Consider the following 15,928-nt stretch of genomic DNA (forward strand, 5'->3'; position numbering starts at 1 on the left):
ACTGTCTCCCCTACCGATAGGTTTACTTATTTATTTACACTTACTATCTCCCCGACCTTTATGTTTACTTATTTATTTACACTTACTATCTCCCCGACCTATATGTTTACTTATTTATTGACACTAACTATCTCCCCAACCTATATGTTTACTTATTTATTTACACTTACTATCTCCCCGACCTTTATGTTTACTTATTTATTTACACTTACTATCTCCCCGACCTATATGTTTACTTATTTATTGACACTAACTATCTCCCCAACCTATATGTTTACTTATTTATTTGCACTTACAATCGGCCCGACCTATATGTTTACTTATTTATTTACACTTACTATCCCCCCTACCTATATGTTTACTTATTTATTTACACTTACTATCTCCCCTACCTATATGTTTACTTATTTATTTACACTTACTATCTCCCCTACCTATATGTTTACTTATTTATTTACACTTACTATCCCCCCTTACTATATGTTTACTTATTTATTTACACTTACTATCCCGCCTACCTATATGTTTACTTATTTATTTACACTTACTATCTCGCCTACCTATATGTTTACTTATTTATTTACACTTACTATCCCGCCTACCTATATGTTTACTTATTTATTTACACTTACTATCTCCCCTACCTATATGTTTACTTATTTATTTACGAAGTTATCTTAAGGTAAAATCTATCCTTCCATTTTTAGCTCACCTGGATTTTACTCAGGTGAGCATATGCGATCGAGCAGTGCCCATAGGTCAGTGAGTGAGTCATTCCGTCAACCCTTCCGTCATTATCGCTTGAACCAGACATTCGATTTTGATGAAACTTGGCCACAAACTTCATGTCTGTGGGTTTTCGCACAAGCTCGATTCCCTCGGAGTGACGAGCCAAAAAGCAAGACACAGCCACAATCGGTGTGCTACCCCTTTCAGGCAGTGCGCCTGATGCGGAAGCGGTGACTTGATCCTCCATGAGAACTCGATGAGATCAGAACTGAACGCTGAGCGTCGGATTTGGAGGAAAGGAAACACGAAGGTTTGTGTGGACGAGAAATTTCACGGACGGTTCCTCTCCGGAGGAGAGAAAGGTGAGCAGGATCGAGGTTACCTGAGTTTACGGGTTACCTGAGTTTATAGGTTATTTTTACAAATTGCAAACCTTGAATGAGCACACATGGACATGGAAACCGGTTGTGGGTGTTTTACCCAAGCGTTTGAGTCCATTATTATCGCATGCTGTTTTTGATCTCATCACGTTTCAGGTGACATGTTCATGTACCGGTCGTTTAGGGTTTTGAGTAAAAGTTTCAGAAAAACCAAAGTCATGCTGCGAATGTTGTGCTGTGTATATCACATTATGGTTTGGTCTGCGAAAACTCTGCTGGGTTCGTCATTGCTGGGGGTGTGGCTGTGCCGCTGATGCAGTGCCCCCTATTTCCAGTAAGCTGGTACTCATTTTGCCGACTTCGGAAGGATGACAGACTGAGTGAACACACCTGGTGTTATTTAATGATTTAATGGCATGACAGGTGCTCAAACTCAAGACCCTAAGATCTTAAGCCAACCACCTTAACCGATAAATCAACACCAGGATTGATGAGTAAAATGAAAACACAACACAGTACGTCACAATGATCGTATCATGTGCTGTGGGAGGTGCCGGTTTTAAACCACGCCCTCCACCGGTGCAGGTGTTGCTACCCGAGTTAATTTTTGCACCTTGCTCATGATGGATGTATGGATGGATGGGTATTCGAGAAGTACCAAGGTGGTGGTAGTCCTATGGCAGCTTAGCTGCCGGGGTCGCTGTCATTTCTTGAAGCGTGACTGTGTCGCTGATGCAGTGCCCCTCTACCAGTACACACACTGGAACTGGTACTCATTTTGCCGACCTCAGAAGGATGACAGGTTGAGTCAACCCCATAGTGTATTAATTCAGCAGCCGACGGGGCTTGAACTCAGGACCCTAGGATCCCAAGCCACCATCCTAACCACTGAGCCAACACCAGGCTAGTACCAAGGTAGTTCACTACTCCTTAAATGGGGTTTCCTTTGATGCAATTTGCCCCTTATTGCAAAGAGGGTGCATTGGCCGCTGTTTACAAATCTAAATTTTTTTAATTTTACTTGTTATTCTTTTTTCTCTTTTTCTTTTGATGGAAATCGCCCCAAACAGGACATAAAAGCCACTCTAGGTAAGGGGCTAAGGTTGGGTTAGATAAAAATAAAGCAAAACAAAATAAAAGAAATAGAAAAATAACCAAAAACATCCAAGACATTCGAAGTTGCAGAAGTCAGATGAAATGCGATGGAACCTCAAAGATGTAAGAAGTAGGAATTGACATTCCTCTTAAAGATGGGTAGATCGTAGGATAATGGGAAGCACGTTACAGGGAGTGAATTCCAAAGGGAGACAGCACGTGGGATAAAACTATCCACATGGCTTTTCATTCTGCACTGTGGATCAGCTATAGTTCATGGATGTGCAGAGATGGCAAACCGAGTCTTGGGTCCAAACACTCGTACAGGAGGAACCAAGTTAGAAAGTCCAGCAGAATATTTGCCATGAAAATATCTGTAGAACAGATTAAAAGTGGCAACTGACTTGCAGTGAGAGAGTGATTGAAGAGTTGAGACCATTTCCACACCAACTAGGTTAACTGTGTTTCTGGAACCTATCAAGTAAATGTACGTGGCAGGCCAGTGCTCCAGCCCAAATGTGGAAACAGTACTCCATGAGGGGACGTATAGTTGTATTACACAGGTACAAAACAGCATTTGAAGGTAAATACCTCTGCGCTCAATTGAGACAACCAACTCGCTTGGAAGCACTCTCAGCAACACCATAAATGTATTTAATCCCAACGGAGGTTAGAGGAGATGTCCAGACCAAGAATCTGAAGCTGAGATGATTCTATTGAGGTTGAAGACCCCATGTGCACAGAAGCAAAAGACCTGTTTCTTGAGTGTAACATGAACAACAATTTCGTTTTATTTGCATTGAAGGTTACCAGCCAGTCATGCCCCCTCTTCAACACATTCTCTAAATCATTGTCCAGTGAAACTCCAACCTCATTACGAGTAGTGTTTAGTGAATCCACAGATGTAAAGGAAAGTGAAGAGTCATCAGCATACATGGCTATCTGAGACAAAACATTCTCAGGAAGATCATTGATATAAACAAGGAGCAGATTGGGACCAAGGACAGAGTGCTGTGGAACACCAGAATTGATGGAGCAAGTAGGAGAAGATTGACCCTCAAGTACCATCTTCATCTTGTGATTTGTAAAGAAAGCCGAAATGATTGAATGCATAACTCCCGATACACCATACGACTGAAGCTTGTGGAGCAGATCCTTGCGCTACACTTTATCAAAGGCTTTTGAGATATCCAAAGCAACTAATCGAGCTTTACCGTTGAGTTCCAATGCCCTGTTGAAATGATCTTTAATTAAGGATCGCAGATCACCAGTGGAGCGAGAATGGTGAAAGTCATCCTGGCAATCAGTGAGTTCATTGTCCTCCAGATATCTGAGAAGTTGTTCATTGATGAGGCATTAACATACTTTATAACAGGAAGTAGGCTGATTGGACGTTACTTGACGTTATGTTAGTTACTTGTTACGTTAGTTACTTGACTCAGAATGCACACAAGCACCCTTGAAAACTGAGACAACAGAAGCCACTTTCCAGGATGAAGGAAACACCAAAGCAGCCAAGCACAGGTTGTATATATTGGCAAGAATCAATGATAGTTCAGGAAAACACACCTTCAATACTATCACAGGGATCCCATCAGGACCAGTCGTTTTCGAGGCATCTAGAGTACGAATAATTCTGGCAACCTTCTTAGGAGTGATAAATGGAACAGGAATATCAGAGTCTGCATGAGATAGAAAGTGAGGAAGAGGTTGTCCTTGATCATTGAGGGTAGAATTAGAAACAAAGTGATTTGAAAAGAGAGGTGAAGTAACAACCTCAGGTCCATGAAACAGAGGAGGTATAGAAGATGTATTGTGGTTGAGTACACTGTTGGCAATCCACCAAAAGTCCCAAGAACCACATCGCTGAGTCGCAATGGAATCGACTGCAGAAGCTGCATATTTCTGCTTTGCATCCTCAAGAACTCTTTTACAGAGGTTACTTGCTTTGCAGAACAGATATTTCGACTCCAGAGACCCTTGCACACAGTACTGCTTGAACTAGTGGTTGGAATGAGCAATTGTTGATGCACAAGTCAGAGTGAACCATGGATGGGAATGAACCTTCACTTGATAGATGCGTGAGGGAATATTAATGTCCATACCAGTGAGAAATTATTGGGATATTTCCTCGGCAGCCTCATCAGGACCAAGACTAAAATCTGAGGTCCATGGTACATCAGGAAGAGATGAACAAAATCAATTGCAATCAGCTTTCCCAACCTGAAACCCATTGCAGTGAAAAGGATGCACTGGAGTTGAGCATGAGGAGTAAGAGACACAAACGGAAAGAGTGGATTTATCCGAGTGACCAATTGAAGGAAGGACATCGGCAACACAGTCACCAGGGTTAGAACACAAAAAAGAGATTGAGCAAGTATCTTACAATAGAGGCACATTCAGGAATATGAGTGGGAGAGTAAACAATTCTGGTGAGATTTTGAGAGATTGAAAAATTATAGGTATCGATTCCAGGTATGTCAGTATTACGAGAGTGTACCAGCCATTCCTTGTGGTGAACATTTAAGTCATGAAATACCATGATGTGTTCAGAAGGGCGAAGTAAAATAGCCCTGTCAATGCTGCCTGAGATTGCATCGAGCACGGCACAAGAGGGAAAGGAAGGCTAGTGATACAGAAAGAAGAGATATGTTGTTGAATGCAGGAGAGCAATTTGGAAACACATAAACTCGTGAGAGCCACTTCCAAGAGAATTTTCACAAGCTCAAGTTAGAGAGTCCTTAACGTAGGTACCAAGACCGTGAGAAGGACGGTGATCAAGTCAGTGAAAAAATGTAACCGGGTAACTTGAAAGAAACGGAGGAGATGCCACTGTCCAACCGACACTCAGACAGAGCCAGCAGGTCAGGTGAGTTAAGGTGAACAAACGATTGCACAGAAAAAAAGTTGTAGCGAAAGTCCCTGACATTGAAGAAACAAATATTATTAAAAGGATTTCAGCATCGCTGCGTACGGGCTGGCGGAATGGCACGTGCAGGGAGAGATATGTTATTCTTAGATTGTAGAAGCATATTCATAGTAATAAAAATACATCTACATTGAAAAGTAGTACAAAAGCTGAACGAGAAAGAAGAAGAAGAAGAAGAAGAAGACACCTTTCAAAGTTACCTAAACAAATTCACAAGCCAGTCCAAGACACTCAATAGGGTCCCACAAACTCATGCGAACACATATTGTCATAACAATGCCACTCTGGTGGCCTCAGGAAGGCAACCAAAAATGGCTACGCAGACCACCTCCATGCAGGACCATGGCAGTACAACCATTTCGATATTTTACAACTGTTTCTCGATCAGCCTCCCAAAGCACTACCAAAGAGTTTGGGATCGTGTACTACCAGGTGGCCATGGACCTGTGACGTGTTTATTTCTAGTACCCCTCAAAGAGATATAATTCATCAGATCCCACAGGGAGTCCTGGACAAGAAAGATGAAGAAAATAAAGAAGAAGAAGAAGAAGAAGGAAACTGTCTGGGGCCATTCACCTCATCCTGAAATAAGGAAAACCCTCCTCATAGGGCTACTGTGAAGGTGGGGGTGACTTAGCCAGGTGGGGGGAAAAAATATTTTTTAGACCCCCAAATATGAGACTACTTTTAGTCTGGCTCCTCTCCGTTGACCTGTCTGGCTAGGTCAGACCCACCAGGAGCAAGGCTTCCACCAGGATAGCTCTTCGGGTCACAGCTTCCCCACTACGATCAGTGGTTGTCACAATCAAAGAGATTCTGCTCCAAGTCTACCTTTTTTAACATAATGATATTTGCATCCATGACGATGTGAAACTGCAACCGAGGAACTATTTCAAAGATCGATTTTAGCAGAATGAAACTTTAAATATCCATCATCAATATCAATCGTACTTTTGACAGAGCGACAGTGCTGCCGAAACATTCCCTTGGTGAGGGTTTGCCATTGCCTTCCCAGCAGTCAGCTGGGGCCACGAATCTGGAATTCAGCTGAACCGATGCGATTTTTATTTATTTCCCCTGTTAAAGCCTGTTGTCAGAACCGGTCGTAGTGGCGTGCGCCTGTAATCCGGCTACTCGGAGGCTTGGGTTGGAGGATCGCTTGAGGACGGGAGCTCTTGAGCCTGGGCCGCGCTATGAGAGGGTGGAGGGCAGCCCGGAATCATGGCGAAACCCAATCCTTATCCCTGTGTCATAAGAGGCGACCAGGGTTGCATCAGGAAGGGCATCCGGCATAAAACCTATGCCAAATCAGTATGCGGATCATAACGGATGATCCACTGTGGCGACCCCTAACGGAGCAGCCGAAAGAAGAAGAAGAAGAAGAAGAAAGCCTGTTGTCAGAAAATAAATTTGTATCCCTTCTGGCCAAACCATCCATCCATCGGGACCATACTCTGTACAGAGCATCGGTGCTGCCAAACCAGTCTCCTGGGCTATTGCGAACAATCCTGGATCGGTCACCACTCCAACGCAGGTTACTCAAATGGCAAAAAAAAAAAATCCAGCAGGCTGGTACTTGTTTTGCCAACCTCAGCAGTATGACAGGCTAAATCAACCCCAGCTTGGACTTATACAACAGCTTAGCAGGATTTGAACTCAGGACGCAATGATCCCAAGCCCACCACCCCAACCTTTAAGCAAACACAAGGCATATATGTTATCAGGCTTTGGTGTGTAAGTTGTGCTTTAAATTTCGAGGTGGGAATTTCCATGAAACTTTTTCAAAATGTTTGCCACAATCTTTGAAAGTCAGGATCATTGAACTTGCAAAATTGCAGAGTGAAATTAATTCAACCGAATTCAAAATGATTAGTTTCTCCCATAATAATCAAACTTGTCCGTCATCTTACATCAAACAGAACAAAAAGAGGAACACGACCAAAAACGGAACACAAGGTGCTACCGAGGTGACTTGAACCTTTGCCACAATCTCGAGTGGTTTCAGAGTTCCGGTGCCCTTCTTTCGGATTCAGTGCCTTGCTTGTAACATTTGTCGCACAGTAACCCTTCATGGGGATTTAGATGTGAGATGCAATAAGGTACCAAAGGCTCTGATTGTTCTGATAGTCCCAAAACTTGATTGTGCCAGGTTTGACTGTGAGACTTCACTCTACTGATTTATTTCCAGCTGAACAGAGCTTGTACCTGTTAAACCGGTTGGCTCGCCCTGATGTTCGACCGAAGGTGAGAAGGTTGGCACTTGGCAGGAATTTGTTAATTTGTTCAGGGTACCAGGGATGAAAGACACCATGGGGGGAGATGGTAGGGTGAGGATGTGTTCTTTACCGTCCACCAGATAATACTAGAACATGGAGGCCCGGCTTAATGTCCAACAGAAGGATGGCACACTTTGTGATGCGACTCCATCCCTGCGAAGCACCAATCTGACAGTATTAAGCAGCCCGACAGCAAACAGTTTCTAGTCAAGTCAGGAAACAAATCTCAGACTAAGCTCAAAGGTAAGTGTGCTATCCCACACCATCCTATCAGACATGATGGGTGTTGGCAGGTATGAATGGGTGTTGGCAGGTATGAATGGGGGCCTTGGCAAGAATGAAGTATCTGAACAGTGACAGAGACGTGAGACTTGTTTCCATAGTTATATTATTTTGCTGGTGAATTCCGTCCCTTTCTCAGCACAAAAGGATGAGAACTACATTTAATGTTATGGAACTGTTAAATTAGGATAAGGCCTTTTGGAATCTGCGGACTGACTCCCATTGGCTGCTCTATTCCAGGGTGATTTTGAATCACATCATGAGTGAGAACAGTACGTGGTACTTACAACTCTGTGACTATTGTGAAGCAGCAAATTTGGATGGATTTGCTTTTTGGGGGTATTCAATAAATTTGGACCGACGGGCATGCTTGGCTGTACTGGTTCATATTCTCTTGATTATAATAATTAATGTGAGTTCCATTATAAGGAACTTCAATGCACAAGTAGGTCATTAACCTCATCAAAGTCTGTGCTAGTATTGCCAACCTATGGTTGTTTGTTCATGCTCTGTCCTTTTATTAGCGAAGCAGCAATGAAGCAGCACGTACCATTTTAAAAGTCTTTTGTATGACTCGGTGGGGATTCGAACCTCCAACCTCCCAGACTCAGAGCAAGTGCTCTAATCATTACACCACCGAATCTGGATTATCTTTCTCACTCGTCCAGTATTCACAAGACCATTGTTGAGGGCTACAGGTACACACGCGTTTTTTTTTTTAAGCTGTCTAGCCTCGGTTTGAATCTGTCATCCTGGTGTTTCACAGGCAGGGTGATTCATCAATGCGTGTTCCGTCCCTCGGATGGACGTTAAGTGTAGGTGAGCTATCGTCGGTAACCTGAATGAATTCTAAATTCCCACCCTAACCAGCATTAGTGAGTGGCATAGCCACGTCCTCGGCCATTAATGGTGTACCCCACAGCTTTGTGCTGCTTATGAAAGAAGACAAAAAAAAAACCATTGTTCTCATGGATCAAGTGTAGTTATCATTGTTGCTTCTCTGTTAACCAATCAAGTTGATTTGATTGAAATTTTATTGATTATTTTGCTCATTATATCATCGTCGTTGGTTTTGATTTTTGATTTCATTAAATACCAACTCACGTATGTCTCTTTCCCCCAGCTACCTGAGATAAACCCACATTGTGTCAAGCTATATGGCTCTTTACTTTCTGCTGCTGCTGCCATTGCTGGTGCAAGTAACCTGGTCCGAGTACACACCAGACTGGGCGTCCCTGGATGCGCGACCATTGCCACCTTGGTACGACCAAGCCAAGTTTGGCATCTTCTTGCACTGGGGAGTGTTCTCGGTGCCCAGTTTTGGCAGCGAGTGGTTCTGGTGGTATTGGCAGGTATGAAGTCATCACTTTTCACATCAGTAGATATTTATATACATGTCTGCATTCTAGTTTCTTGCACGCATGGTTTGAGGGGTCTCTAAAGGGAAACTGCTCGGTATATTCTTGCATATCTCGATATTTCCAACATTGAATCGATCATTGAAGCTTTTATCTTCAATTTTTTTTTTAATCTCTGGCAAGTAAGAACTAATTGAGAAAAACGAACATTTAATTTATTTATTTATCTTTGAACTTATTTACATGAATAACTTAAATGTAAAGCACAGTTCAGCTTGTGGTTTTTGAGTCCAACCCAGAACATCTATCTATAATTCCAGCAATCTCTGTGTGTCTGCGACCGCTGTTTCTCGACAACCACTGGTCCGATCTAATTGAAACTTGGCAGGTATATTGCTGGGGACCTGAGGATGTGCCTTTTCAAGGTTTGATATTAATCGGACAAGTGGTTCCCAAGTTATGGCCATTTATTTACCAAACCAATGACAGGACACGTTGCTGCGTAGGCGTGGCCGTTGGGGAAGAGATCCTCAGTTACCAATGACAGGACACATTGCTTGGCGTTTTGCACCCAGCGTGTTCCCCATCACGGATTACAATGTACGGACTTCCGGATAGTGATGACTTACTGTATTCTTATAATTTCTCGATTTCTTATGCGCATTTATAGATAAACACAATGCCCCAATCCAGTCGTCATTTACGAGAGCGAAGGAACGGCCTGTGTGGTTGTTTGAAAGTTTTTTTTTTGCATGTACGGCCACGCACGTACGGGCACGCGAGAGCAAAGGACCGGCCTGTGTGGTTGTTGTTTCTGGCACGCGGTTTGAAAGTTATTTTTATTATTATTGTTTGTACATACAGCCACGCACGTACGGGCACACACTAATACTTTTAAAATCCATTACTCTGCATTCGATATTCTCTTCATGCCTTATCCTTTGTTACCTCCATCACCGAAGGTGAGCGGAGGTTATGTTTTCACCCCTGTCTTTCTGTTTCTCTGTGAACAGGATATCTCAAAAAGTTGTGGACAGATTTGGATGAAATTTGGTGGAAAGGTTGGGTTTGTGAGAAGGCCAAAATTATTCGATTTTGATGAAGATCTGGATCCAGATGTGGATCCGAGAATTTTTAATGTAATTTTTCACCATTGAGAGATTGGGCCAAAAAACGATACATCGCACAATATTTCAAAAAGTTCTGTTTGGATTCGACCGAAACTTGGTGGATGAGTTGGTTTGGTAAAAAAAAAAAAAAACAAGCTGATTCGATTTTCGTTCAGGTCCGGATTCAGATGCAACCTATCAGTGGGATACAAAACGTAAACTGTTCAGCATGGCGGAGGGACACGCTCTACCGAGTGCCGTTCTAGTTCTCTTGTGTTGTTCATGGCCATTGTCCAGTAATCCCATGTTTGATTCTTATTCTCATGTCCCATACTCTGTTACAGAGTGCCAGTGCTGCCAAAGCAGTTTCTTGGAAAGGGTTATACTCAGCTGCTGTCATTGGCTTCCCAGCAGTAGTTTGGGCCCAGAATTTGTAATTTGTTCAGGGTGCCGATGACAGCTCGCCTACTCTTCGCGAAGGACACTGTGGAGTCTTTACCATCCACCAACTAATACTGGCAGTTGGGATGCCCGGTTTAACGTCCATCTGAGGGATGGCACACACATTAATGAATCCCCCTGCCTGTAAAACACCAGGATGACAGTTTATAGCTGGGCCAAGATTCAAACCCATGCAGATAATTTAGAGGTGAATGGACGTACAGTAAAATTACCGGTCAAAAGACCGGTCGTAAAACCTTTTTTTTGACTTTTTACCGGTAAAACTCTCGACCATACTGCCAGCCAGGTGATCCCATTAGGCCTTCTTTATTTCTGCACACAATTCCATGAATTAAGAATCAAACTGTGTTAACTTTTGATCACCAAATATATTCAGCAATGTAAAGAATATGTACACTTCGGTTTAAGTTGAGTTGTAATTTATTTTTGATGTCATCATTAAGTCAGGGCAATATTGAATCTTGATAGCTGCTGTTAAGGCCAGCTTGGATGTATTATTATTATCAGGTTGGAAAGTAAAGAAAGAATATCTGAACTGAGGTCAAACTGGGACACTGGTGCAAATGATAGCACTTTTAAATGTTGTTTTTTTTTACTTTGAAGCAGAGTTGGAAGTTGAGATGCCATCATCAGAACGTCACTTTAACAAAAGCTCTTTTTTTCATTTCAAAAATATATTGTGATGTTGAGGATCTCATCTGTTCAACGTAATGTGTTTTAACAGGGAGCAAAATGGCCTAAATATGTCAAGTTCATGAATGACAACTACCCCCCTGGATTCACATACCCTGACTTCGCGTCGGAGTTTCACGCCGAATTCTACAATCCAGAGAGCTGGGCAGAGCTAATCGCCAACTCTGGAGCCAAGTAAGCAGAGATGAAGAATATAAAATGATGCTTTTTGAAATAAAAAATTAATGTAAAGGTAAAACATACAATGCGAGCAGCCAGAACATTTTAGTTATATCTTTGTGTTGAAATCAAAATTCAAACTTCAGTTTTCGGGCTTCTGTATCCTGGGCCTCATTCAAACCTGCAGGTAAGGCCGAAGTCACATTTGCTCTACGGCGGCCGTACGTCCTCTGAATTGACAGAAACGTGCGGCCGCCGCAGAGTTTCTGAGGTGGCCTCAGGGTGGCCCTACGCCATATGGATATATTTTACAAGCCGTAGGGTCGCTGTGGAATTATAACGCGGAGTTTTAACTTTTTTTCATTTCTACGTTCGCCGTAGCAATTCGACAAGGCGAAAAAAAAAAAACTGGTTTAAAAAAAAAAGAAAAGAAAAAATAACCCACTCGTTAACGTCCGTCTAGCCACACGTTCGGCTTAGGGCCCCCCTGCGGCCCCCCTGCGGTCGCCTTGCGGGCACCTTGCACCTTCCTTGAAAATTCTATGGCCGCCGCAGGAACGCCCTAAGGTGACCGTGCGACATCAAATCAAAGACCGTACGGCACCCCCACGTTTTCGGTCTCCACGATTTATAAATACGCCGTGCGGCTCCCCGAAAAATAAAAACACGTGTGACCGTGGAAATACTGCGGCCGCCCTATAATTGCTGGTGGCCGTAGATTTTGTTGACCCCACGGCCGCCGTGGCAAATGTGACTTAGGCCTAACTGCTGTTGAAATTGGGGGAGAAAAGGATCAACACCCAACATTGTAATTTGTAAAACTTGAATAGTCTACCGTTGCTCTTGCAAAAAAAAACAAAAAAACTTTTCAAGAATTTCATGTTTTTGATCACCTGCAAAGTATTTTCTACTGTTGTTTCACCAGGCAAAGTAATTTGAACCCAGGATTCTTTTTGCTTTGATAAAGGGTTAACACCCAAAGCGTCATCTTCTCCTTGCTTCCCACGGCAGTTTATAGACTCTGATAAATGTTTTATTGATGCTATGTATGATTCTCCCTATCTGCCAACACAGTGTGACACTTGTCTTCACTGTTCGGAGTAGTTTTCAATTCCAGCTTGATCCCAGGCCTGGAAGGATAGCCCAGAGGAATGCACACACACACACCTCTGAACTTTCCAGCCTGGGTTTGAATCTCGATCCAGATATAAATTGTCATTCTGGTTGTTTCACATGCTGGGCAGTTCCTCACAAACTGCGCCGTCCATCAGATGGATGTGAAACCAAGTGTCCCATCTGCTGACATCTAAGATCTTGTCATGTCTTTTACCAAATGTAGGTGAGTTATCACCGGGTTATACTAGGTGGTTTGCCATTGCTTTCCCTGCAGGAGTTAGACGATACTGTCCGGTTCACCCCAGTTGCCTGGTTCAAATCCACCGAGTCACCTCAATGCAACCATAATGGTCAACCAATTTGAAGATCCCTACCTGATCATGTGTCTAAAAGCCATGATATCGTAGAGATTGGAGTATTTATTAAGGATAAAACACCATGCCTGGTGTTGGCTTAATGGTTAGGGTGGTGGGTTTGGGATCCTAGGATCCTGAGTTCAAATCCCACATTGCTGTTGAATTTATACCAGGTGGGGTTGACTCTGCCTGTCATCCTTCCGAGGTTGGTAACATGAGTGCCAGTTTGGTATCCTGTGTCGGAGTGGCGACCCGTCCAGGATTGTGTCCAATAGCCAAGGAGACTGATTGGGCAGCACCAATGCTCTGCACAGAATATGGTCGCAATGGATGGATGGATGGATAAAACACCAAGTCGGTCGAGCATTACACTAATTAGCACCACTGTCTCATATCCAATTAGTCCGAGCGTGTCTGAGACGTGTGGCACTGTCTTTGTATGCAGTTTTAACCACTGCAGCCAATTAATCCCTCAACGAGCTTTTCGTGAATCGCCAATGACGAACCATGACAATCATAATTCACACGGAGACCAGGTTTGTTTCATAATAACCATGAATAGGGGAAGGAGACAGAAGGGAAGGGAGCAATGATTCTACCAACAAAAAACACCCCTTATCCAACTTCTGAATCATACACCCTCAAAGATGTATGGTAATCCTTAAATAACTACCGTCAACCTTAGGCCCCAATCAAACACACCACGAGAGATAGACAATATAGGGATTCACAAGACAAGAAGAGTTATTTGGCCGAACCAGGCAGAGTCTTACAGGATGGGTCAGGTCTGGTCTGAGCCACTCTGGCAGGGTGAACGTCCCGTTAAGGGAGTGAGAGAGGGGTGAGTGTGTGGGTCCAGCTTCGTCAGGGCATGGCTCTGGCCCTCTGGGAGCGAGCAAGGGACAAGGCTTTTCTGAAGAAGATTTCCGACCACTCCTGCCAATTCCCCATTGCTCTCCGTTAGATTATCTTGGAGAACTGCAGCATTGCTGGTTCTTCCAGCCCCTCCCCGCTCTCCCTCACCATTGGCTCATGGGAGAGACCTCTCCGACTGCCAATGGTATCGGCTTGCCTGGGCCGTTTGGACCTACAACTTTCGTTTTCACGCCAAAGTTAGTGCCTCAAGGCCTAGTAAACACTTAAGAGAGACACATGGAAGGGTTTACAAAGGTGAGGACATTAAAATATGAGGTCAAAGGGTTGATAATTTTAGATTCAAACATTAGGAAGGGGAAACGTTGTCGAACTATTACATAAACGATGCATTTCTAATATTATGAATTACATCACGGTTATGCTATTACATTTATTGGGGGATAAAACTGAACTATTCAAAGCATTATTTACCCCTAGAAGCTATTTCCACAACAACATGTTCAATATGCAAAAAGAGATATCAAAATCAGTTGATAATCCTGGAATCTTTCTAATTTGTGTTTTTTTATTCCATCAATTAATTTTTTTTATCATCAAATTCCTTTGAGGATCAGAGAATCAAACCAAGACTGTGATCCAGAAGCAAGCTTGCTTCTACCGTCAGGTTGTCTTCACGTGATAAAGCATAGATACATTGTGATTCCGAGTCTTCATTCCTGCTCCACAAATCTAATGACAGATATATCAAAATGCTCCGGATTCTGTGCATAATATCTTTGTTTCTCTTCGCTCTTTATTTTTCTATCGAATTCGTTATTTGAATTATAATCGGGAGTAATTTTTAACAATTCCGGTAAATCCATATTTGTTCTCATAATGTGGTCCTCCAATAGTGGTCCTCAAATGGCTGACATTTCCTCGATCTCTCGTATGATGGGATTTTAATCATTCTCATTCATTCATTCATTCATCGATATATCAATTTTTATGTTTGCCTGAAGGTTTTTATGAGATTAATAATTCATATAAATAACTGATATAATGAAAAACATTGATGTTGAGAAACATCAAAATGGAGGGGTTTTTTATTTTATTTTATTTTATTATCTTGATAATTCTGGAAGGAAACATTATATTTCACTCTGTTAGAGTTTAATATGAAAATGTTTTAGATGATTCCGAATTATGTGAGACTGCAAATAGTTGATATTTCATTCTTCATGCTTGAAAAAAAAAATCCTTGCCCATTTTCCTCATGTTCCCTCAATACGTATCTTGCAGATACGTAGTGCTGACCAGCAAGCATCATGAAGGATTCACCCTTTGGGGCTCAAACTGCTCCTGGAATTGGAATGCCATGGATGTTGGACCCAAACGTGACCTTGTGGGTCCTTTAGCTGCAGCTGTACGCAAACGGTGAGTGTCAAATATGTGCAATATTGAGCTGTTTCATTTGGATTTGATTTCTGGCAAGGTCAGACCAAAATATTAACTGCCTCCTGGTGCAGGGGGGTACTGACTATGTCCGGGAAGATTCCCTCATTTAGAGGGGGACGTAAACTTACTCGAACATCAACTTCCACCCCTCCCCCACAAGTGCTTTCGACGATCACGACGGGGCGTACAAAGTCACTTTTCCTCTTAAATGATTGAAACAAAGGTGGGCCTCTTACTCTGTTTAAAGGGCACATTTCATGAGCATAACCTTGCTTTGACCTTGTGCTGAAATAATCACTCTTGTAATTAAATTGGCACCGTCTACCCTGCTTTGTCACCCTTGATGCCACTTTATGACTTGCATGCTGTTCCATCAGCTCTCGCAAGCTCTCTCATGTGCCATGGTGTACCTGATTAAATGTGATCACTGCAATCTTTCCTGATTCAAAATATCAATGAACATTGTGAAGTGTAAAGTGTCGTCTTTTTATTTATATTTTTCTCTTACTTTCCAGAGGCCTACATTTCGGATTGTATCACTCACTCTTTGAGTGGTTCAATCCGCTATTTCATCAGGACAAGGCCACTGGCTTCAAAACGCAGACGTTTGTGAAGCAGAAAACTCTTCCAGAGCTTTATGAGATTGTTCTGAAGCAAGTTCCTTCTTTGCT

The 15,928-nt window shown here is 42.7% G+C and overlaps 1 protein-coding gene across 2 annotated transcripts in view; it reads left to right on the forward strand.

The window, feature by feature from the left end:
* The first annotated feature begins 920 nt into the window (after positions 1-920).
* The window catches only part of LOC147026231 (tissue alpha-L-fucosidase-like), a 33,307-nt gene continuing 18,299 nt past the window's right edge, over positions 921-15,928 (forward strand). The window contains exons 1-5 of one of the 2 annotated variants that reach the window (XM_085881440.1): positions 921-1,091; positions 8,815-9,043; positions 11,345-11,487; positions 15,102-15,236; positions 15,773-15,910. In XM_085881440.1, the coding sequence (XP_085737566.1) occupies positions 8,849-9,043; positions 11,345-11,487; positions 15,102-15,236; positions 15,773-15,910 (611 nt within the window). In that variant the 5' untranslated portion in view covers positions 921-1,091; positions 8,815-8,848. Of the gene's footprint in view, positions 1,092-7,631; positions 7,653-8,814; positions 9,044-11,344; positions 11,488-15,101; positions 15,237-15,772; positions 15,911-15,928 lie in introns of those variants that run through there. The other variant, XM_085881441.1, reaches the window with a different exon arrangement.

This window comes from Eptatretus burgeri, chromosome 5 (assembly GCF_056783735.1).
Source record: "Eptatretus burgeri isolate ZD-2024b chromosome 5, Ebu_testis_v1, whole genome shotgun sequence".
Classification (NCBI taxonomy): Eukaryota; Metazoa; Chordata; class Myxini; order Myxiniformes; family Myxinidae; genus Eptatretus; species Eptatretus burgeri.